The sequence below is a fragment of the Limanda limanda genome, chromosome 17, assembly GCF_963576545.1.
Source record: "Limanda limanda chromosome 17, fLimLim1.1, whole genome shotgun sequence".
In the NCBI taxonomy this organism is placed as follows: Eukaryota; Metazoa; Chordata; class Actinopteri; order Pleuronectiformes; family Pleuronectidae; genus Limanda; species Limanda limanda.
Window position 1 is genome coordinate 94,934 of NC_083652.1, and position 24,526 is coordinate 119,459.

Here is a 24,526-nt window from a genome sequence, read left to right on the forward strand (position 1 = left end):
TAACGTTCTGCATGCCAACTCTGACATTAACGCACCATTCCATTTGTAGTCTTGATGCAAGCACATAAAACTACTCAGCGAGCGAAATTGATTCTGTTCATGTGCTCCTTCACCTTTTGTTTTTTTTAAGCCCATGAGTGCCCGCAGGACTTCAGCTGGTGCCAACGCACAATAAACACCAAAAAAACAATTTAATGCACTGAAGCTTATTTGTTACAACACAATTCACACCAAAGCTATATAAAAACAATTTGTGAGTAGTGGTCTTTTATTCATAATGAATGGTAAAGCAATGGTTTCCTTTAATGTAATGGCGGAAAGTATTGTAGTGGTGTAGTGAAAAGCAATACAAATGTATGTGTAATGTAGCAACTCAGGCTGTCAATCAGAACTTTATTAAAATTACCCTGCAAAACTAACATACATACATGACAGGATATTCCAGTAAGAACAAACAAAAAAGAAGTCACATTTCCTTCAACTTCACATACATTGAGCAGAAACTGGTAACTGTGTCCAATTTATCATACAATGTAACAGGTTTATGAATAAGGAAACAAAAAACAATCTACCCATCTCAAAATGAATAGATCATTTCAAAGTTTACTATGGGAGAAAAAAAATCATGTTGAGTTCAAATTATTTGTAGTAATAAATGATAACATTTAGTGGCCGATTAGTTGGGCAATGCAACAAAGCTGCAGCTTTTGGAGACATCAAATCAGGTATGCATGAACTGTGTGCAACAATATCAAATGTAATATTTCAACAGATTCTTGACAGCTAGCTAAATGTGTGATACTGAGGAAGCCCTGACCTCTTTTAGGCTTTTTGATCCTTGGCAGAAATCGAGGGCCAATTTAAAACATAGTAGGAAACTGATTTATGAGTTGTAGTCTACTGGGAGAGGGGCCAGTTCAATATTCATCACCTGGTACCTCCATCTTGTAGCCATTCTCACTGGAGCCATAGCCATCAGCAGATGGCACTGACTGCTGGTCAATCATCCCATCCTGACTGTAGTCCTCCATGTGAGATGGTGCTCCTCCCTCATCCTCAATGCCCACGTCATCCTGCGGGCCCATGCCATCGCGCAGAGATCCATGTCGTTCTTCCCTGCGATCCCCTTTATCTCTCTCACCCCGCTCCCTTTTGTGCTCCCTGTCTCTGTCTCGATCTCCCCTGCGCCTCTCTTTGTCCCTGTGGCTACGCCTTCGGTCTCTGTCCCTTTCTCGGTCTCTACGCTCTTCCATGCCCTCACCCACTTCTCCTTCATGTTCCTCCAGCACCCGCTCCTCACCATCAGGGGCAACGTCTCCCTGGCTGACCTCCTCCCCATCCAGCCCCTTGCCTCTTTCCCTGTCCCTCTTACGATCCCGGCTCCTGCTCCTTCTCTTCCGTTCTCGACTCCTCTCCCTGCTTCGGCTGTCTCCTACCATTGTCCCCCCACGCTCCCTCTCTCGCTCTCGACGCCGATTACCACTGCTAGCATCCTCTACTCCCACAGTCGGTCTTTCTCTCTCTCTTTCACGCTCTCGAGAGCGTGTGCGACGACGGCGTTCCCGTGATCTAGATCTCCGACGGTCTCTATCCTTTTCCCTGTCACGCTCCCGGCTTCGTTCCCGCCGATCTCCACGGTCCCGATCACTATGAAAAGTCCGTAAAAAGTAAACTGTTATACACAGCAGAAAACAATTGTATACAAAACAGGTTCTCTTAAAGCACTTACCCCACAATGGCGCGATCGTCATAACGTGATGCATCATCTCGGCCAGAGTGCTTTATGTTGACATCAGCTCCACCTCTCCTAGTGCCACCCAAACCACCACCTGATTAAGAAAACAAGCAAAACATAATTATATACACTAACCCTAACCACTAACCCTTTCTCAACACTAAGCTTAAGTGTAGCATTTGCATAATGCTAGCTCAGTGGGTGACAGATGAACAAGGAGTGGAGGAGGATTTTGGCAAGCAAGAGCCAGTATTACTGTATGTCAAAGGCAAAGACTGACAGTCCCAAAGATGCAACACTGTTACAAGGTCACCTAGACATTTATTTTCTCAGCATCGGAGGCAGATAGAATCATGAAAAAAACTAAGAGCCTACAGCTATGTTTAACAATTAAAAAAATACAAACAAGAAATTTAACAAATTTCAAATCAACCAGTTTGCAGGGAAAAGGCAGTTATTTACAGTAAAGCCAAAGAATTGGGCTCTCAAATTGACAAGATAACTAAATGCACAGAACATGAAGGGGTGCTAATGCTTTCTGAAGTAACTATATTTAACAAAAACCTATCACTAGATAGGACAAAGATGCAATATCAAAATGGGGGCTGACCTAGTCTGCGAGGTTGCCATCCTTTGACAGTGCGTCCTCGTTCCACGTCCACTAGCACCCTTCTACCATCAATCTTCTTTCCATCTGCATGTTTGTAGGCGGCTGGAGAAGAGGAATAGGAGAAGGAATAGAGATGTGAGACCAGAGTATAACTTCATCAATATGGCCAAGGAAACCAACAGTGCATTATTATACTGACCAGGAGCAGGCGAGGCCGAGATGGCTGCTCTCTGGGTAAAAGCTGAAGGATAATGGGAGTATACTTCCTTACACCCAAATAACTGTTACTTCCAATACCAAACTTGACTGTTCATTCTTTAAATAACAGTGGCAATGTGTACATTACTGAGGTGGTGTAAAGTCTACATTGTAGCCATTTTATATAATCCAGATTGTTTTAAAGATTAACAAGTGACACTTTATATTATGATGGATGCTTAATCTCAAGTTTAACGGTGATTAGGACAGCCAACCAGCCCTTCTGGAACAGTTGACAATCTACTTTTCACTTCTTTACTGGGGAAATGTATTTTCTATGAAAATTTTAGCGTTTCTTGAATTAGTGACTGCGCCAACAAAAGCTTGTCAGTAGTCAGACAAAAAAAATGAATTTTTCACTATAAGCCGTAAAGACTTTTCACCCAAAATCTATGGTATGACAGTAATCTCTTCTGATGTGGAAACATCAATCTTTTGAAACCTTTGAGAAGAAAATAAGTGTTTATTTTTTTCCTCACCAATAGCAACACTTGTTGACTGATCAATAACCGATTAACATATACCATTTCAAATGGATGATGAATGACGATAGCACATCAGCTCTTTCAGCAAAAAACTGCAGCATCCACATTGCAGGATGAAACGCTTCCACAGGTCCTTCCTTCCTATTGCTGTCAGTCTTCAATTCCACTCAAAATGTTAAATAAATGCGGTCCCCTTTTTTTGTTTTTTTTTACATCACAACTACTCAAAACACGAATTTTTGCACATAAGTTGTTCCTCTCGCACGTGAGCTGTATAACATATATCAATTGTATCAATTATTATGAATTCCACCAATTTGTGTATACAGGCCAAAATAACCCCAGGGATAAACTGTCCTAGGCCAAACTATACCCGGGGGATGTTAAATACACAAAAGTCGGTGACTCCCTGGATCGGTTGACCTATCCCGCAAGCTTCAATCCGCAGTCATCAACAGAACATGCACTATATCTTGAATTGGCCTAGGTCATAATATACCCGGGGTATAATCTAGCCTAGAACCCTTTAACCCCAGGTATAGTCCGGACTGGGGGTATACTATGGCCTGTTACACCGGCATCACTTTTTATATTCATATTATAGTTTGCTAGCCTAAAATTCGTACAAATACATTTTTACGCTGCTCAAAAAAAATTAAGGCAACAGTTAAATCCCAAATAGGATCTTAATGAACAAAAAATGTATGTTGAAAATCTTAAATGATATAATTTATGTAATCCATTTAACACTAAATATATTTATAATTTTAAATGATCGGCAAAATTATGAACCCCTTGAGAACTGGACTAAAAATCACACCGAAATCAAAGTGAAAAATTTGAAATCACAGGCTGATTCAACTTGTGAATTGCCATCACAACAAATAATTAAGTTGTGTATGACCACCACGTGCATGTATGCAATCCAATGTCTGGGCCTGTTCCTGATGAGTCCATTTAAGTATTCCCTTAATTTATTTGAGCAGTGCAATAGGTGCATATTCTGTATTTTAATTAAATATTTATTATATTGCCTCTTTTTTACCTTGTCTATCTCATTTCGATGATCTGCTACTATAACAAGAATTTCCCTGACGTATAATCCATAGTTTTAGGTCATCTTATCTCAACTAGGGCTGCAACAACTGTTTGATTAAAATCGATATAATGGATTATTAAATAGTTGGCAACCAATTTCATCATTGATTATTTGGGTGTGCAGTATGTTATGACGCACAGCAAGCACTGTTGCAAAGACTCAAGCGGTGGGGAATAAGCCAGCCAATGCCATGTCTTGCGGAGTTCAAATGACAGCTCTCTCTTCTCTGGAGAAACTGTTTGAAAAATGGCAGATGCAAACACTGCAAACTATACAGAGGAGAAAGGGGCAGAGGCATTGTTATTATAAGGATCATTGCTTTTGTTAAATAAAAGCACAGCAAGTGCTAGGTATTTTAGAGGGAGCAGACACAGATTAATAAATAGTTTGCATGTGCGATTACGTCCAATTACTGAGTAAACAATAAATCTGTTTTAATTGTTTTAAACCACAATGTCTTTTGATGGTGACAAGGTGCCAAAACATGTGTAACCAGGTTTAACAGGCAATCTTAGGTTATTTTAACTAGCCCCTTTTATTGTGACTGATAAGATTTTTTTTAGTAACAACTATAGCATCATTTTAACTAGGGAAAGCAATATCTGTAACTGTTTTGAGTAGTAAAAGCTCAAATCTTTAACATCTTAACTTACATTCTGACTAGTAAGATTCAAACTTATTCTACTCAATGTTTTAGGTTGTCATGAGAAGCTACATTTCCGTTGAAATACAATTTTTAATTCCAGTGTACATATCAATAATTAAATTTTGACCAATATCTGTTATGCAGATAAAAAGAGCATTGTATAAACTTTTATTTAAAAGGTCCTTCTTCGCTTTTATCAGATAAATACACAATTCAAGTAATCAAGAGATAAATCAATTATCAAAATTGTTGATTGTTGCAGTCCCATTGTAAACGTAAAGTTTACACTGGGCCAATAACCTTGACTGTGGCGAGCCACCATAGTTTCATAAAGATCTGTTTTTCTTTACACATCTCATAAAAACTTTGTGTCTGTAAACATTGAGTTTGGTACAATTGCTTCTTTGTAGAGCTTTGTGCATAATTTGCTTTGACACGTTGACCCATTCGTTACAGTTGGATTGGCTATTGACAAACACTCATATATATATATACATATATATATATATATACATATACACACACACACGCATATATACACTCAAATTCATAGTTTGTTAACGGCTTAACTGTTAATGAGAAACATCAATAGAGGACAAAAGGATGGAATCTAACAGTGAAGAACATTTATCAACAAGGCATTTGGCATACTTGCAACTTTGTGTACATTTTGCCCCACACCCATTATACCACACAACAGCCTTTCAATCCATCTTGCATGATCGAAGGATGTGGCGAAATCCAGCCTGGTCATGGTGGCTGCTAGACTGGTCTGATGTGGTGATGATCACTGAGGGGATAACTTGTCTGTCCAAGAAGAGGTCCTTACCATAACCCATCAATAACTAACTATACTGTTAATGGTCTTACCATAATCCCTCAATGACGGGCAGCATGACAGTTCCTGCCCATGTTGTGGGGCTTGAGCAAAATCCTTCAGCACCAAAATTCACATACTGTCACAACACCTCTTTTAGGGGCCTTACCAGAACCCGAAGTCTTCCTGTGTTCACTAAGGATTTCAACTCCCTATCCAATGATGGGGCCTTACCAAACCCCCAACAATCCTACCAAGATGACCAACATAAAAGTAGGGGGAGGAGTTACTCAACCAGCTAATGAGAAAGTAGCAAAATACTTTGTTTTTATCTGAACTCAATGTAGACATGTTCCTACAATGATATGTTTTGAATATGAATTGGGCTGTCAAACTAATTTAGTGTGGCCAATGTCCAAATATATTTATAGAACATGTCTTCAGTTGATACTAAATAAATTCCTTTGATCTGTTCATGAAGGCTTGATCAACTATCTGCCTTAAGGTATGTAATGAATACATGTATTAATGGCCCACGAGGTAGGATATTCAAGAGAATCCCCCCTAATCTGCCTTTTCTATTAAAGCCAGCACAAACCTCATTAGTTAAGATAGCATTTTCTCAAAGCATTCATAATTTTTTGAACTGTTGGGTTTCTCTCCAATATTTTAAGGTATAATATATCACCTAGATTCAAAATACTTAAATACAGTTTGACCTCATCAAAATGGTATTGCAGACATCCTGCACTTGATTTATTAGTAGTCAGAATTAGATTGTAGACATCTTAATAGTCACAATGACGGTACAACTTGTCTAAATTACGTTGTTGCTACAGACAGCTGCCATCTCTTTGAGCTGGCGAAGAAACAGTCTTCAAAAGTGTGGGAACACTTAACATTAAAGCCTTCAAAAAAAAATGTTAACTGCAAAATGTGCAAAGCTGATTTCACACGGCACTCCATCTACTCACCACTATGTGGTATGAATGTCATGGCTTGTTGACACTTGGATGACACCACACTTGCCTGTTTATATTACGTCTGAGTCACCAGTAATTTCAATTGTATTGGATTTTTGCTGCAACACTCTTTCACCCTGAGACTGCAAAAGTGTTTTGTAGACTCATCCCTCCATTGGCATAGTGGTGAGTACATAGTGAATTTTCATTTTTCAGGTGAACTATCCCTATATAAAATGTGTTTTGGATTTGCCAGTACATTGAGAGAAGGAAGGCGCCTACATTGTTTATCTTTATGTGATCGAAAGTGTTGATGTGCTGCTGTGCCATGCACGATCAGCTTAACACCTTTAAGGTCTCTATCGTAAAGTGTTCCAACACTTGATGACTCGTCTCCATTGCATCTTTAGTGACGTTTGCCCAACTAATTGATTATGAAATCAGTAGACAACCATTTTTTATATGCGATTAAATCGACAATGAAATCAGTAGACAACTATTTTTATAAAGAGTAAATCGATAATGAAATAAGTAGGCAACTATTTTTATAGGTTCAAGTTATTGCAGCCCTATCTGGCACTACGGAAATGTATATCGTGGAGGTTGTTTTCCAAATCTACCAGCTGACAATAAGTGACACGGAGCAAATGCATGTTAACCATTTAAAAAAAAATAAAAAAATCAGAAATTGCTGTTATGTCTGCAAAAATATGACTTGTGGAATTCTATGTATAAATGCCTTTTCTTAAGACCTTTATTTACACGAGAATGCATAATTTCCTACATACCAAATAAGACTGAACACTGGATGAGAAGCTCCTAGAAATTCAGTCACTGCATTAATCTAACTCCACAAGAAAATGGGACTAACAGCTGCGTTTCAACATTTCTCTTTCTTGCTCGATGACCATTAGTGCTTCCATACAGCTAGTTACTAACTATTATAAAAGCTTTCGATAACCTGAGGTGGCTTTAACACAAAAGGCAGAATCATTTGGCAACAAATAATTCACTAGTGGTCATGGGTGCGTTCAATGGTCAAAGCCTAACATCCAATTAGCATTCATAGCACTGAAAGCTCTATAGGGTTTGCAAAGATGCTTTACCCATTGAACATCGCTCATTCTTCCCTATAAAGGAGATGGAGGGTGGAAAGAAATCTTACCCATCATACAAACCCATTATACCAACCATATACTGAGCTGTGGTAGTAGGGTGTAGATGTATCATAACCATCATCATCTGCCAGCCAGCTCTGGCCAATAGCCATCACAGACGGCGGCTGCAGTGGCAATGAGAACAACACACAGTTAATATACTGTTTAGCCCCACATCCCCCCGCAGTTCACCCCTGCTGTGACAGCATAGCTGTGATTCAGCAACTCTGGTCGTGAAGAGCAAATCGCACCAATAACCCAAAATGGTGTCACTGTGTTGGATGCACCATATACTTGTCAAATGACAGTATTGCGACATTATTCACTGTGGCATCGCCACCAGATTAAAATATCTCACTAGTGCGGTGAAGATGAACCATTCTCACCATGACCAGGGTTGAGGACCACCAATTAAGACAAACAAGCTCAAAACCAAGTTATACAAATAATGGGTTTCCATAAAATCGTTGTCACATACGTCTGAAACCCCATTCAATACTCAGTGACCAGTCTGACCATTTGCTTACCGTTAAAGTCCAACCAGGAGAACTGCTCCTCCACAGAGCTACAACATCTAACTGTTATGACAATGTGCCCCTTGACAGACAATGATGGGTCAGGGTCACCGAGGAAACACACTTCTACCTCTTAGTTCTCCCACTTTTCCAATGGTGCCCCACTGAATCAAGAAATTACCTTCCTCTGCCAGACTATTAGTTGGCTGATGACAAGCATCAAATACAAACACACATCACACGACAAGGCGTTTTCAACATGCAAACCGTAGCATATACATCTGTAGCAAGTGCTCTGACTCCTTTGATGACAACTTATCAATTCTATGATTATCTATAATAGTCACCTTCCCAAGGTGTTGAAACCTGCCACCCCCATATCATTACAATAAAATGGATGTACAACAAAGGTTTGGTATAGAGGGTTCACCTGAAGAACCACCCTGCAGGTTACAGAGATCAGTCCTCGTCAACATGTGATTAATGGTTTTGGTTCAGTGTTCCACTTTGGTACTCACAGTGCATGTCTCGTTCATGCTCATACTCAATGAATGCATAGCCGCGAGGTTTCCCTGTCCTCTTGTTGTAGACAATGTAAATCTGGAAGAAGCAGATGGAGACATTATACACAAACCTACCACACCCCAATAAATAAATATATTAGACTTGCCACAATAAAAATGTTAGGATCAAAAATTCATACAAACAATCATGGTGTACGAATCATACGTTTCGTCACTGAGATTTGCTACATATACACTGCTCCAAAAAATTAAGGGGACACTTATTGTCACAGTATAAAACCAAGCCAATAAACTTCTGGGGGAGCAAATTGTAAATCTAGGAAATATCAGCTGCTTTGGTGCAAAGTGACAAGAGATGGACTGGAGAGGTAACAGCAGGGCAAACCCCAAAAGGGGATTGGTTTTGCAGGCAGTTGCCACAGATAATGTTTTCTTTCCTTATCCTACCTGATTGTTTTGAATCTAGTTTCTGACATTGGTAGCGCCGTTCTTACGTCTGGTAGCATGACATACTCAGGTTGCACAGATCATCCAGCTCCTGTAGAGTGACACATCAATGCGTGCCACCGCATTTTCTTTGTTTCCCAGCACAGTCTCAAGAACATGGAGGAGACACAGGCCATTACACAAAAAGAGCTGGACAGGGCAGAAGAAAGGCAACAACCCAGCAGTGAACTGGTGCAAGTAGGAGGAAGCGCTGCAACTGCCACTGGACGTCATCCAGGATAACCAGTTTGGCAGTATGTCAATTATGCTCAGGGGACGCATTTCCTTAGAGTGTAGCACCGACCTCACTGTGCTCATCAACAGCACCCTGACTGCTGTTCGGTAATGGGATGAAATCATCAGGTCTAATGTCAGATCTTGACAGTACCAGAGCTGGTAAAATGGGCCTTGGGTCCCCTTCTGGGGCAGGACAATACCCTGCCTAATGTGGAAAGAGTATGTAGGCAGTTCCTGGCCGTCACTTGCCCCCCACGATTCATCTGATTGAGATGAACCCTTCGGCTACTGGTCAGGAGCATGCACAGGTGTCGTTGAGATTGCATGCTAAAGCGTATGAGTTGGCATGATGAAAATTCAAAAGTTGGATCAGCCTGCGATTTTCAATTTTCACTTTGATTTAGGTGATTTTGAATCCAACCTTGAAGGGTTTCATTGACATCCTGTGTGTGATTCAAGTGTTCCCTTAATTTTTGGGATCAGTGCCTTTTACTGTACAGGATTCCATCAGGTTTCAGCTTAAGTGTAATTTGTACAATCGTTTCAAAAATGTGAAAAACAGCAGCTAAACTTACCCGTTTGACGGGGCCATATACCTCAAACTCACGTCGAAGCTTGGACTCTGTGGTATCGTAGTTCTACAAAAAAGACAAAATGACAGAGTAACATAAATAAATGATCACATTTGCTGAATCCCAAAAATGTATGTGTGATTTGAACATACTCACCACTCGTGCAACAAACAAAGTCTTGAAGGCATCCCCTTGTGCATTAGGGTCATTATGTGGGTCCCCTGATATAATGCAAATAACACATCAGGATTAGTCTTAATCACGTGACCGAAAGATTAAAAATTCATTCGGGTCCAATTCTGTGGCATGATTGGATTAATTCACTGCTCAACGGAGACAGAAGATCACAGAAAGGCAGAACAATTCTGTATGATGATTCACATTGATTTAAGAATTTATATCTTTACGTCTAGGCAAGTCGTGAAACAGTTAGTAAAGGTGTCATTGTGACAACAGGAGGCGAAAACAAATTAGGTAGTCCTGTGCAGGCTTATTTACAATACAATCGGCTTTATGCAAGAACATGTTTGTATTATTTTCCTAAATTTGTCCACATTTATGCATATGGCGAGTTTGTTTGAAAATGCCACGTTAGATTCAACCAATGCTTCCATCTCCAGAAAGTAAATGACATGCAGAAAAATTAAGAATGCCACCTGTGGGAATTTGAGTGCACAATGCTAGTAGAAAGTAAAATGCTGGAATTCTTTTAATTTGAAAGGGGTTTGGGAATTTTTGGCAAATATGTACATTTCTGACATACTCACAGCTTCACACTGTATATTACTTGTATTTAATTTAGGGCTGTCAAAGTTAAAGCGTTAATCTATGAGATTATTGTGACCTAGATTAATGCGATAAAATATTTTAACGCAGTTAACGCAGCTTTGTTTACATCCGGTGTGCGGAAGAAAATTCAGCTCCTTGAGCAAGCTGCCAGCGTCGCCCTTCAAATGATTAGTCCCGTCTGAATGAAAGCACAGCAAACTGCACAAGGACAGCAGGAGCAAGAGCAACAAGAGTTGCTAGTTCAAGATGTTGCCACCCGGTGGAATTCTGCCTTGGAGATGATCAAACGGATCCAGCGAAACAAGGGTCCGCTCGCTGCCACCCTGGCTCAGCGCTGGCTGAACTACATTTATTTTATTTTGCCGTGTCTGTCTTACTTTGAAGGCCCATAGCAGGAACTTCTGGGGAATAGTGTAGGAGCGCACCCTTTATTATCTCAGAAGCAGTGTCCCCTGGTCTGAGTGAGTTGTGTCGCTCTGTCTGTTAGTGTTTTAGTTAGTTTCTAATGGTTATTTTAGTGTATGAAACTGGTTTAGTAATATGCAACTTTTCTTTTGTAGATAACTGTGACTGTGTCCCTTTATATGTTACAGAAAATAAAGTTAAACTGTTTCACTAAGCCTGAGTCAAGTGAAGTGAATGAAGAACGCAGCACAGAGACCGTCACACAGGCAACTCCACTCTTTCCGTCCTCTCATGTGCATTTTTTTAATCTTCCTCGAACTGTGTGTGTGTGTTTGTGCGCATGTTCGTTTGTGTAGTCCTACGCCGGCTGCACACCGGGCGCATAAGCGTCGCGTAGATCCCTAGCACGCCGGGGCCAGGCTGCACACCGGACACGCTGAACTCCGCGGCGGTCATCCTGCGATTCCTCTCCATGATCACACATACAGCTGATATTTGCCATTAACTGCAACGGTGTCCCAGCATTTGTCCTTTTTAATGTTGTCTTTAAACAACACGGCCGAGGATCGTACAGCTCACTGTACTACTTCTCCACTTCAATTATTAATTTAATGTCATCCATCTTCAAGAACTTCTCCGCAGTTTGCTCCGCTCAATGTCGGGTGTGGAGGGTAAACTACGTATTCTTCACTCAAGCCTATGTGGAGAACAAGTATTCGTAATGGTGTCTCAAATACACCTTTTTTTTTTACCTTTTACTAATCTGGATGTTTCACTGAAGAAAGAAGCAGTGTAATTTTTTCCAAGGACATTGGGAATATTTTCAGCTGTTGTTTTTAAATATTTTTTTTTACACAATTTATCATACATGATATTTAACGACATGGCTGCCACTTTATAGGTAGGTGTTATAGGCCTGAGTCTCTTTGAAAAAATAAAATACAGGCTGTCTGAAGTGATTTCTTGTTAATTCATTAGATTTAGTCTTTAGAAGAAAAACAAACTTTTAATCGCGATCAATCGATCAACGATTAATGAATTTCAAAATGTGAGATTAATTAGTTAATTTTTTTTAATCTTTTGACAGCCCTAATTTAATTATATTCTGTTTTGGGCGCTGTTTGCGGCTTGTTGGTTGCAATAGTTGAGGCTGCCATAATGCAGTTCATTGCACATGCGAGCTGTTGTTATTGACCACATAAACATCATTGTGAGTGTGAAGTCTCAGGAGTGGATCGCAATGAGTTTTTGACATTGTGAAAACGTGAAGACAGCATCGCCAATTCGGTAAAAGATCTATATAAGGTGCGTCTGTTAATTGTGCTGGAGCTGGAAAATAAACTCTTTTCAAGATTTACCTGCCTCCTGGAAGTGGCATGTGTGACATTGGTTTTTAACAACAAAGCAAGGTCTATTTGTTGGACACAAGTCAGACTTTACAAACACTCTGCAGACTTAATATAAGTGGCCTTTGTTAATATGGAACGGAGTAAGTCGGCCACTACAGCTATCATGGTGACAGTCAAGTCCTGCCAGCCATCTCACATGCCACCTGAATTATTTACAGCATCTCCCCTGGACACTGCAACATTTAAAGGATACATAAATAAATTAAGTATTATATTTGATTCAAAGTAATGAAATATATAATCATTAGGAAAAGCATGAACTGGATCAAGCATGCAAATTTCTTGTGACTGCAACGACAGGTCTGGACCACTAGTAAATTCTGTTAATACCTGTAAGAAAACTCAATGTGAGAAAATTGATGAATGGGAAAAATCGGTTGGTACAAACATCTCTTGCATGAGGCGCATGTGTTCACTACCCAATCCCCTAAACATTAGTAAATTGTTTTCACATTTAAGTGTAAAAGGCTTAAAAAGTTAATCTTCATGGGAAAGTAGAACCAGAGTTTTACTTAAGTATCTGTAGAGTCTGTCTCAACACATTGCCTGAGGTTATATAGAAAAGCAGGAACTTGCTCTGGGTGCATAGAGAAAATAGAGAAATAAACCTAAAAAGATTTCTTCTACAAGACTTTACACAATGAAAAAGGGATGTACTGTAAATTACAGTGACAACTTACAAAGCTTGAGTTCTGTCTCCACCACTGCTTGCCTTCTCTCAATTTTCTCTCGCCTCTGCAAAAACAAAAGATTTGCATGAATTAAAGCTTCAACATTTTCATTATCAGATGCACCTTTCTTAGGCCCCATTTCAGACACTCTATCCTCTACTGTTACGGATGACCTTTAAAATGTTGTCCCTTGTTATTTTATGTAAACATTTAAGTTGCCCATTAATTACCTACACTTTGGTGTCCCACCAATTTCATCATGAACACATGTATCTTAACATCCTCTCTGACATGGTGTTCTACGTCATTGTTTCATTGTAGAGCTGTACACAGCACATTACTTTGCTCAGCTTCTACTTTTTAGAGTTAAAAAGATGGAACACCCAAAAGAACAACTTTATATTGAGCATCCCTAATGAAATGAAATGATGAAGCAGATAAAGCACAAAACCGCAATTACTTAATGAATAATGCCCATGTAACACCGACCCTACGTTTTGCATAGTGATGCATGGTATAATGAAGCTAGAAAGCTATCGCATTACCCAGTCATTGAAACCGGGACACAGCGGCGGTGGAACATCAACTCTGCAGAACATCTGCGCTGTGGGTCGCGGTTGTCAGTTGTTCACACCGGCTGTGGTTTAGCTTCAGTTCTGCAGAGGAGCTGCTACTGCAAGCACTATGTTCTTACACAAGGTTTACCTTGTAAATTACCACACGTGTGAGTGGATGTGTGTGAGAGTAAGAGAGACTACAGTATTTCCTTGTTTAAAAGAAGTCCTATGTAGGGTTGCAAATAGGGATGCACCGATCCGCTTTTTTCACCTCCGATACCGATATCTGAGGTTTAGTATCGGCCGACACCAATCCGATACGATACTTATTAAACAGTCGGATTCCCCTGGTCCGCACCAGTTCTGAGTCAGCTGCTAGGCGCCAGCCGAGGCGCACCGCCGGAGGGGCCCCCCCGCGCGACCGGAGGGGGCCCCCCGGACCGGGGGGTTCCCCCAGCGGGCGACGTAGCTGAGGTGATCCCCGAGAAGGGCCGACACGCGTCCAGAGTCGTCGCCGTTGCGGAAGGCGGGCTGTCGGAGGGGACCGGGTACGGCGGTCGGCAGCGGCGGCGACTCTGGACGCGTGTCGGGCCCTTCTCGGGGATCACCTCAGCTACGTCGCCCGCTGGGGGCCCCTCCGGCGGACACCACCCTGCGGTCCCAAGAAAATGAGAAAAAACGCCACCGGACCCCCCCCGTGCTGTTAAACTCATAAGTGACACGGGGGAGCTGATCCTTTCGCTCGCTGCATTTTGTAAACATGGCGTGTTGCTTGTATGACGTCACTCACAGCGCACAGCATAGAATTACACTGAATAGATCCGCTGATATGGATTGGCCCATTGTCACCGATACCCAATCTAGAAATTTCTTCAATATCGGTACCGATACCGGATCGGTGCATCCCTAGTTGCAAAGGGGCGGAAAATTTCCGGAAACTTTCCATGGGAAGTTAAGCTCGGGAATTTAGGGAATTTTGAAAAAAAATCAGCAAATTAAACACTGAGCAATAAAAACATCTTTCAAAACTCTATTTTAAAGATGTATGGAATGCAGCACACGCTGCACGTTGAATTTCAACCCTCCACTGTGCATTTCTCCATCACATGCACAGATAATTCCCAGCATCCTTCACTCTACAGCAGGGCTAGTGAGGCCTGCTGTAGTGTGCAGGACTAGTCAGGTAAGTTTCGATGATATTACTGGGGAAAATATATTAGCATGCTGATTGAGGATTGTTCATCTGTTCATCTAGCCTATTTCTATTCATTTATCCATCAATTGTAAAATATTTTTTACAGACGATTCCAATTGTTTAGCTAACTATTTAAATCTTTGCATTACATTAGTGCATTAGTGTTTTTTTACAAGCTTATTTCTCATCTTATTCTACAGAACAATGCCACGTGCACTCTCATGTGTGGAGACATTTCACCCCAGCTAATGTAGAAGGAAAGGCTGTGTACATTTGCAAATACTGTGCAAAGACCTATGTTAAGAGTGTACAAAGATGCATATAGTCAAGTGCCCACAGTTTCATCAGGGCTCAAATCATCCTATGACAAAACTAAATGTTTATATTTATGTCTGTATATGACGAGGTAAATACAGCTTGTATAAATTACCCACATTTCCAGTTTATTCCCGATAATTCCCATGGAAAGTTTCCAACTTTGAATATTCCAGGGTTTTTTCAACCCTAGTCCTATGTACTCAAACAAATACCAGTACTGTACAGTACGAAGCCATACACCTTCCACTACTGCAAGTATTTAAAAATAAAACTCTTAAAAACAAATGAATGGATTCAATAAACATAAATGTATATATTTTAAAAAGGGTATTATACAGGAAGTTTTGCAAACAATGATTGTGACTTATTGGATAGATAAACATAGAAACTGTGCTGAAAGATCATTTTCCGTCTGTTCAGCTGTGAACCATGTTCAGAACACGCCAGGGGGTGTATTGATAAAAACTGTTTAGTAATTATTCAGCGGTCCAGCGCTCATTAAAAAGGTTGAATCATAGTACAAATACAACACAGTCAAATTCACGTAGAGCTTTACAAGTTTTATTTCAAATATTAACATTAACTAAATGACTGCCGGGCAGCCAATAGAGAAAATAAAAAAAGAATGTGCCCTATTATTGAATAGCCCCAGTCAACTGCACACAAACTAACAGATTAAGAAATGTAGAGCTGGTCAACTTCCCCCACCCCCCCCCCATATATCCCCCCCGTATAGACCAATAAATAAGTTTAAAAGAAAACAAAAAAAAAATCGATTTTTGAGGCAGCATGGCGATTTAAAATAGTCATTCACAAGAATCGCGATTTGTAACCGAATCGATTTGTCCCCCCATCCCTAATAAACACCAACACTGATCACAAGTTAATAGGACACGTACAGGACTGACGTTTTCTTTGTGTTTGTTTAATTCGTTTTAGACGCATGTTTAAACCTACTACACAACAAGAGACGTATCATATAGACAGGACATCAGTTAAATGGATCAAAACTATCCAGAGATGTGATCCAACATCATCACAGGATTATCAGTTTGTGTGTGAAGAGGGACAGAGACTAGCACACACATATGCACAAACTGCTGCAGACAGATGTTTCCTTTTGCAGATCATAATGAAGTGCTGTGTTTTAACTTCTTTGTTGCAGAAGAAGCGACACCCTGTTTATCCAGGAACATATATAACAATTCAGTTGTTTTTTATAAAGATCAGTGCAGAGTCACCTGTTGACCAGCAGACTAATGCGCCTCAGTGCAGTAGTGGCTATTAAAGATAAGACAAAACTTTATTGAACCACAACGGGGAAATTCAGTTGTTACAGAAGCAGCAGGCAGGTCAGTATGATATAGACAAGAGAATAAAGAAATATAAAAGGCAGTAGAATAAAATAAAATAAATTAAATCTGTGTACATTATATACACTTTTTACTGTAGTGGTTTGTATGAAATGTTAAAAAGTTCAGTGGCCTCGCGTTTTTAGTTATTAATCGATGACATTGGATACGACTCTGGATTGCAACTTTAACCCTGATATCCTGACCGTGCACGTCTATGTATGTCTCATGTTGTGTAGCGGGTTTAAACATGTCTCATGAACTCTAAATTCATTCGTACCAACACAAAGTAAACCTCAGTCCTATATGTGTCCTTATAAATTGGGATCAGTGATGGTGTTTGTTAAAATATAAAGTGATCGCAGGTCAGAGGGGTATTGAGGAGGAAGCAGGCTCCGACAGAGACTGACACAGGACAACTGGACTTTTAACGAGCGTCTGTCCTGAAGCAGCACTGGTTATAGTGTCCTCTGTGTCTCCATCATTCTTGCTGTGTGCCGCGCCGACTGCGTCCAAACAAGCGGAGTGCTCCCCGCCGTTTATACATGTGCCGGATCACACTGTTGATTCGTGAGTATGTGTGTGAGAGAGAGGAAAAGAGCGATGGAGCGGCTGATGAATGCGCTGGTCAGAAGAAAGATTTAACTCATAATTGAATCGATCATTACGTGATGATCGTGTTAATAATATGGCAACAAACAAATCAACTACAAAATGTAGCCAGCGAGAGAGAGAGATTCATAATTATTTTATATAATCAACTGCTCATACTGATGAATCTGACCCGGTGTAACAGGCCAAATTAACCCCCGCCCAAATTAAACCCGGGCTTAGGCCAAAACTATACCCCGGGTGTAAAACAGCCTATACTATACCCCTCCAGGCCAGAGTATACCCCAGGGGATAAACTGTCCAAGGCAAAATTATAAATGATGGATATGTGGTTGATTTAGCTCTAAGGTCAGGTAGGCATAGTAGTTGTATTGTGCTATCAAATGACATCGCCATCCACACAAAAGTCGGTGACTCCATGGATTGGTTGACCTATCCCGCAAGCTCCAATCTGCAGTCATCAACAGAACATGCACTTTATCTTGAAAACAAGCATGATCATTTTGATGTTGTTATCAGTCTTTAACTCAGAACATTTATATTTTAGCGAGGACTTGCTAGTCTTAGAAGTTGAGGTTTAAGGACGTTATGACTTTTATTATACTATGTTACAATTGCGTTATGTTTTGGGAATGTGCTTTTATTTAAATGTGTAAACACTACTGAGAAGTGTTTTGAACTTTGTGGATGTTTTGATGTTATCAGTTTCTCTGGTTCAAGTAATAAAAGTCTATGTTTTAGAGTTTTAAGATTTAAGTTAGTTAGCCTTCTCCCTTAATTTACCTGACAAAGCTGAACCCCCAATAAAATGTTGAAAAATTAAGTAATTCTTGTGTATATCATTCAACACTACTGATATCATGGGGGTATAATCTGGCCTGAGGGGTATAAATTGGCCTAGGCCATAATATACTCAGGGTATAATCTAGCCTAGGCCCCTTAACCCTGGATATAGTCTGGCCTGGGGGTATACTATGGCCTGTTACACCGGGACAAATGTGATCATTAGAGGTTTCCACAGTAGAATTTAATCAGAGGAGGCAGAGCGTGATTTGACGGAGCCACGTCGCTCCATCAATTCTCTTTCTCTTCTCCATATTCTCTTCTTCCGACAATGATTCACTGACAGGAAAAACCTGTCAATGATCTGAATGCGTTTCATTTTCATCTTCCATCTGTGCAACCACTGGAGTTTATTTGTACATATTTCTACATACTTTATTTGAACAAAAGATACCTGTAACCTTTATCTTTGACAACTGAACCACAGTAATCTCCTGCTGCATGGTTTCCCCCGGAAAGCCAAATTCTGGAGAAGGTTAAGACCAAATGTTCAGATATTCTTCAGAGTTCATGTCTGAAAATGGCTAAATACAGCACAGGGTACACAGTCCAAGAGGCAGACCCTAGTCAATGGCCCTAGAGAGACACATAAATAGTCTATGTGTCCAGGAGTTAGAGCAATCGTCCCCTAACCTGAATGCCAAAGTGTCCTTGGGCAAGATACTGAACCACAAATCCCCTTCTCATAGAGTAAAGTGCTACACACAGATGCATTGTACGAATATTTGTGTGAATGGAAAACTTTACTGTAAAGCTCTATTGAGTAGTTATCAATACTAGAAAAGCGCCATATAAATAGAGACCATTTATCACAAATCTCACCTTTCTCTCCAGCCGCTCGTCACGGGTCTCTGCCCTTGTTGGTGGAGGAGCATCTCTCGGGTCCTAATCACAAAGGGAAGATAAACAGTTGTTGCACAGAGGAAGGCTGGCACACAATCAGAATATTGCAGAGGATTAAATGTTCACCTCGAAGTGCCTGATGAATGGAGCAATGCCACTGTAAGGCTGGTTGTGATGTTTCTCGTGAGGCAACTTCTCCAGTTGAGGCAGAAAGGGAATTGGATCCCGAGGGGCAAAGAGAGCCAGCAGGTTTGGCGGAAGAAACTGAGTCATCTTTCACCTGATTTAGCAGTAACGTGTGTCAATAGCATCATATACGCTGCAGACTGCTACAAGTACAATTGAAGTCAAGCAAGCCGTTTTTGTCTCATAGTCATACCTTGAATAAAAATCACTTCTACATCTTCCATATGTAGTTTATGAACCTTACATATATTAAATAGGTACATCTTAAACTACTTGTACAAGTACTATGAAGTAGTTTAACTGTGTAGAGTTTGAGTAATACACTGCCAAGTACCTACAAGAGAACACATTAAAGGGATAGATCACCAAGAAATTTCTCATTATCTACTCACCACTATGCTGATGCAGGGGTGGGTTAAATATTTGAGAACCCAAAACACTTCAGAAGTCTAAGGGGTGAATAGTGTTAGAGCAGAATCCAATACAATTTAAGTAACTGGTGACCAAAGCTTCAGACGTAATAACTAATTAAATTATTTGTGTGTTGTTAGCAAGCCCTGACATTCATATTCAACTCGAAATGAAAGGTCGTGTTAACATTCATTTTTCAAACAGGAACATCAGGGCTTGTGGACACTTGGATGACACCACACGAGCAGTATGGAGTAATGTTTTTCTATTCCTCTGTTTTATAACTTCTGAAGATTTGGTCACAGTTACTTCAATATTGAATGGGAGATCGAATCAAAATCTTGTGAATCTATTTGGGAAATCAGTGGCCAATACCCAGCCCTAGTTAAGAAATTACCAACGAAAGTGTCCAGAAAGGTTACAGGGCTCCAAACCAACCAGAGTGCGACTAAAGGCCGGCGCATGGTTCTGCAACAGCGGCTGCGGCTTTTTACGCAGTGGTATCGATGGTCTTGTTTAAATTTATTGTTTTCCAAAGGTTGCGTGTGCTGCAAAGCAATTCACCGCCAGAGCACTAGGTGGAGTAACGTTTTTTTGCTGAAGACGACCTTAGTGACACCTTCTTTGTGTGTGGCAGTCGTTGACTCTTTATTTACCTCCTCCCAGTCTTGGTGTCCACACACACAGTGAACGATGGCAGAGAGGGCAATCCTAACGATGGCAACCCACAGACAGTTGATGGAGATGGAGCTGCTGAATCTTCCTTGGTTTCTGCCGGTATTATGGGGCATGAAACCGGGAATGTGAGACTCCGGAAAGGATGTAGTTAGCAGACCAATCACAGCCTTGCGGGCTGCGTGAGGCTTGCGTAGCTTTTTCGTATCATTACAAATTTGCCGCCGCCCGCAAGAAGGGGTACGAAAGCATGCAAGGGGCTCTTGCACATGCGTGTCCCTGAAAACGCAGAACCATGCGCCGGTCTTTCAGCCTCACACACAGGCACTCTGACAGATGTTTGTTGGATAGTGGTGACAAATAGTGTATGTACAGGGTTTTCACTACAGACCATCACTGTAAAATGGTAAGCGCCGCTGCTTGAGTTCATATTTGTCTGACTGATGAAAGAAATGAAGCCATGTGCAGTATTATAGAAAATCGTGGATGTAATACATTAAAATAGATCGAGATGCATTATTGTGCATCGAATCGTTGACTTCTGAATCATTAGTAGCTAGTCAAGATGCACACCATTATGGCCACTGATTTCCCAATTGTTTTTTGAAAGATATGGTTTTTATCCCACATCAAGGTTTGAAGAATGCTAATAATACGGCGGATTACTCCAACTTTGAAGTACTTCATTGTACATTGTATTTGTACAGGTAGTGTTAAATCAGAGATTCAGTGTCAAAATTCAGTATAACGATTATTAGTCATCAGTAATATTGTGGTATAGTTAAAATTTTGCAAATGTTAAAACATTGTTAATATACAAACTATAGTAATTACAACACGTTGTATATTAACATAATATATATTTTATCAATAAAACTTCCGCAGATGACAAACCCCAAATGTCCGAGTTGGGGCAGAAATACCCCCAAAATATCAGTTAGAAATCTCTGTTCAGCAATGGACAGAGATTACTAACAGTTATCATGCCGTTACAGCCCCATCCTGCTTGCCACTCATTTTGCAATGTATTTACAGCACAAAGAAAATGCTCTGCTTGCATCTTGGAGTCGTTTGAACTTTAGTAGATGTTGGACAGTATCAACCAATTCATACCAGTATTTCTGGTAATTAAAGATTTACACTACAAGTATCCGTCGAGAAGATTACCAGTGTACTATTCAAGTGGTAATCATTGTATCCATACTAAAGATGTTCCTGTTGCAAAAATATTTGTTGGCAGTGGATTACTCCAACACTACACATCACATGGACTAGTTTAAGAAGCACTGTGTGAAAGGTATAATGCTCATTAACTAACAATTTGTTTTTATCCCACATCAAAGTTAGAAAAACAGGCTGAATTTAGATTAATAGATAGAGCTTTGGCAGTAAATACTCCAAGACACAGTGAAAGTACTTCATTATATATACAATTAGTTTAAGATGTATATGAGTAAAAAAAAAAAAAAAAAAAAAAAACATTTCTTATTGAAGAAAGGTACTATCAGGGGAGATACTATCATACTAAAAATGTTTAGTTGCAGGTGTGGGACGTCTAAGTTAAAATGTATCTATATGAAATGACTGCTCACGTTTAGTGTGTTTGAGATACTGTTAACATGTTAACGTTCATGTGAATATAATCTTACTTTCATAGTATGCATTATAACTCTACTCAACGCTATATGGTAAAAAAAAAAATCGGTAATCGCTGCCTCATTCTCGCGCTCAATCCGACTCAATCATAACTTAATAAATGTATTCATTTAAATTGTGTTAATGTTTGGGGATGGTAAATATATCAGATGCTCTTTTCAGGAGGGTGTATAATGATACTGTAACTCTCGTCTTCAGACAGTACAAAAAATTACCGCTCTCGTCAGCTGCTCTAAGACGCTTAATCGTGTACCATAATGGACTGAATACGGCGTCGGGTGCACTCCAAATGTACATGAGCACGGCTGTTTGACAACGTAGAGACAAACAACGGCTGGCTTGACCGCATTCTAGTACACGATGGGCCAAAACTAGCAACGGAAGGATATATTCATGTGCAAATGTTTGTCCACCCCAGCAGTGCTACCACGTGGCCGCTGCGGACCCCTTTAAACAGCCAAACAGCACATTTATACACTTAAATCACCATGCTTGCGATAAATAGTCTGTATCAGATAGACAATCAGACTCACTCTGGTCTCTTAAATGTGCACTCGTGAAGTGCTCTTCAACAGCCATTTGGCTAACTATGCTAACAATGAGCCTCGATTGTGACTCTTACCTTCTCTCTCCTCCGATGCTGGACAAATGTCACACCATGGACCGTACTAACAAGCTCACGCTGTATGCAGGTCTCCTCGACCAACACGCGGTTAAGATATGGCTAATAACGAGTAGAAACGGTCAACTAGTGCAAGCACACTCAGGAAGGCCGCACATTAGTTTTGAGGAGTATGAACGACTGCTGTTGTCCTGGAGTAAAATGGCGGGTTGCCGTATAGGGATTACCGTTGTCGTAAAGTAAACCACAGCCGACACACTTTTTAAAAAATATATCAACGTTTCAATGTGTAAACTGGTTTTGATACAGTGTTAAAGTTAACAAAACAAAAAACATCAACTAAAGTAGAGCAAAAGTAAAACAAATTAATAAAATAAATTAACTGAGTAGCGTTACTCGATCAGCAAGTAACTGTCATGTATTGAAGAGAGTTTGCAAATGTCATTTGTTCATTCTTTCATCCAATGATATCGAGATCGACTTTGTGATATTTTCTACTGTGAATAAAGTGTTTACCTAGTACAATCAGGTTACTTTTTTTTTTGGAATCCAATTTTTTTTCCTTCATACCTTACACTTACTCCCACTATATTCAGAGGAGGTATCTATATTTTAGGTTAGAGCCATCCCTGAAATGAAGACCAAAATGCTTTTATGGAATCACACTGGAAGATAACAATGTTCCACAGTCTCAGGGGCCTCCTTAACAGAACTGATACGAGTTGTTATTCCAAATATTTATTTAATGTAGGAAATTACTGGTTTGATAAATGTCATTCAAAATGTTGAATATGACTTGTTTTTGCTATATTTAGGATCAGAGAAGACATAATTTCCTTAAGTTATACAACACATATGACCAGAATTTACAAGTGGTTCTGACCTGTTGCAGGAGTCTCGTGAAAATAATCCACTGACATTCAAAACAAGTTTTTCATAGTATAGTTTGTTACGTTACAGATAAATATATGAGTTACACTTCGAAATTATTTTGAAATTAATCTGTTTAACTCATATTCACTATTTTATGCAGGCAATTGGTGTTACTAAACTCTCTAATTCATAAGACCTCATTAACCCACAGACATAACTGATTGCACAACGAGTTTCCTTTGCACACTTGTGCCATAGCAGATGGTGGAAGTGCATTCACACTGCTGATGGAAAGTTCTTCTATACATGCCAGTTTATTTTTGCCTGCTGCATATTGTATAATATTACAATGAACAAAGCGAACTAAACACCCGCAGAAAACATGCCAGTGCAGCATTATTTATTATTGAACATATTTTTTCATCAATATAAGTAAGAGAGAGAGAGAAACAGTAAGTGTGGTGAGATGTTTTTTAAGCCTCTTTCATATCAAACCATTTCTTGGTTATTTCAGCGAAAGTGCACAGTGACACAACATTAGCAGCACTGCTTTCGTCTTTCTTTTAGTTTCACTGACAAAAACAACTTTCTTATCTTGATCTCTGAGAGCAGAACATCAATCTTGAAACTCATCAGGTTCTTTCGTTGTTAAGAGTAAAGTCATACTTTTGTATAAAGGAATACTTCTGACTGTGGTTGCTCCGCAGATTGGCTGTGCCACGCTTCTGCTGCATGCCGTGGTTCTGTTTTTCACACTGACAGCGGGACGGCTGCGTTTCTACAGTGGAGCTGCTACTGCCAGCACTATGTTTTTTTCATAGGATGCCCTGAAAATGGCCATACATAAGAACGAGAAATACAAGAAAGTTTCTGGTGCGCACGCTGTATCTGCCAGACCACAGTGCAATTTGGCTTGTTTTGATTCTCTGTGGAATAGACAGTACAAGCGGTAGTTGTACATTACATTAATGTTGACTGTCAAATTGAACAGAGTCACAGATTCTGA

At 40.0% G+C, this 24,526-nt stretch overlaps 1 protein-coding gene across 1 annotated transcript; it reads right to left on the reverse strand.

Moving 5' to 3' along the window:
* Positions 1 to 359: 359 nt before the first annotated feature.
* snrnp70 (small nuclear ribonucleoprotein 70 (U1)) lies at positions 360 to 22,829 on the reverse strand. The gene is made up of 10 exons (XM_061089338.1): positions 22,648 to 22,829; positions 19,224 to 19,377; positions 19,077 to 19,139; positions 13,387 to 13,441; positions 10,260 to 10,324; positions 10,107 to 10,169; positions 8,803 to 8,884; positions 2,346 to 2,447; positions 1,730 to 1,829; positions 360 to 1,647 (listed from the first exon to the last, which is right to left on the reverse strand). The coding sequence occupies exons 2-10, from the start codon at positions 19,368 to 19,370 to the stop codon at positions 918 to 920; spliced, it is 1,407 nt and encodes a 468-aa protein (XP_060945321.1). The 5' UTR covers positions 19,371 to 19,377; positions 22,648 to 22,829; the 3' UTR covers positions 360 to 917.
* Positions 22,830 to 24,526: the final 1,697 nt, after the last annotated feature.

Coding starts and splice junctions, on each gene's coding strand:
- snrnp70 (XM_061089338.1), bottom strand. CDS start 19,370: ATGACTCAGTTTCTTCCGCCAAACCTGCTGGCTCTCTTTGCCCCTCGG. Junction 10,170..10,259: donor CTTTGTTTGTTGCACGAGTG/GTGAGTATGTTC, acceptor TCTTTTTTGTAG/AACTACGATACCACAGAGTC. Junction 2,448..8,802: donor GCATGAACGAGACATGCACT/GTGAGTACCAAA, acceptor CCTCTTCTCCAG/CCGCCTACAAACATGCAGAT.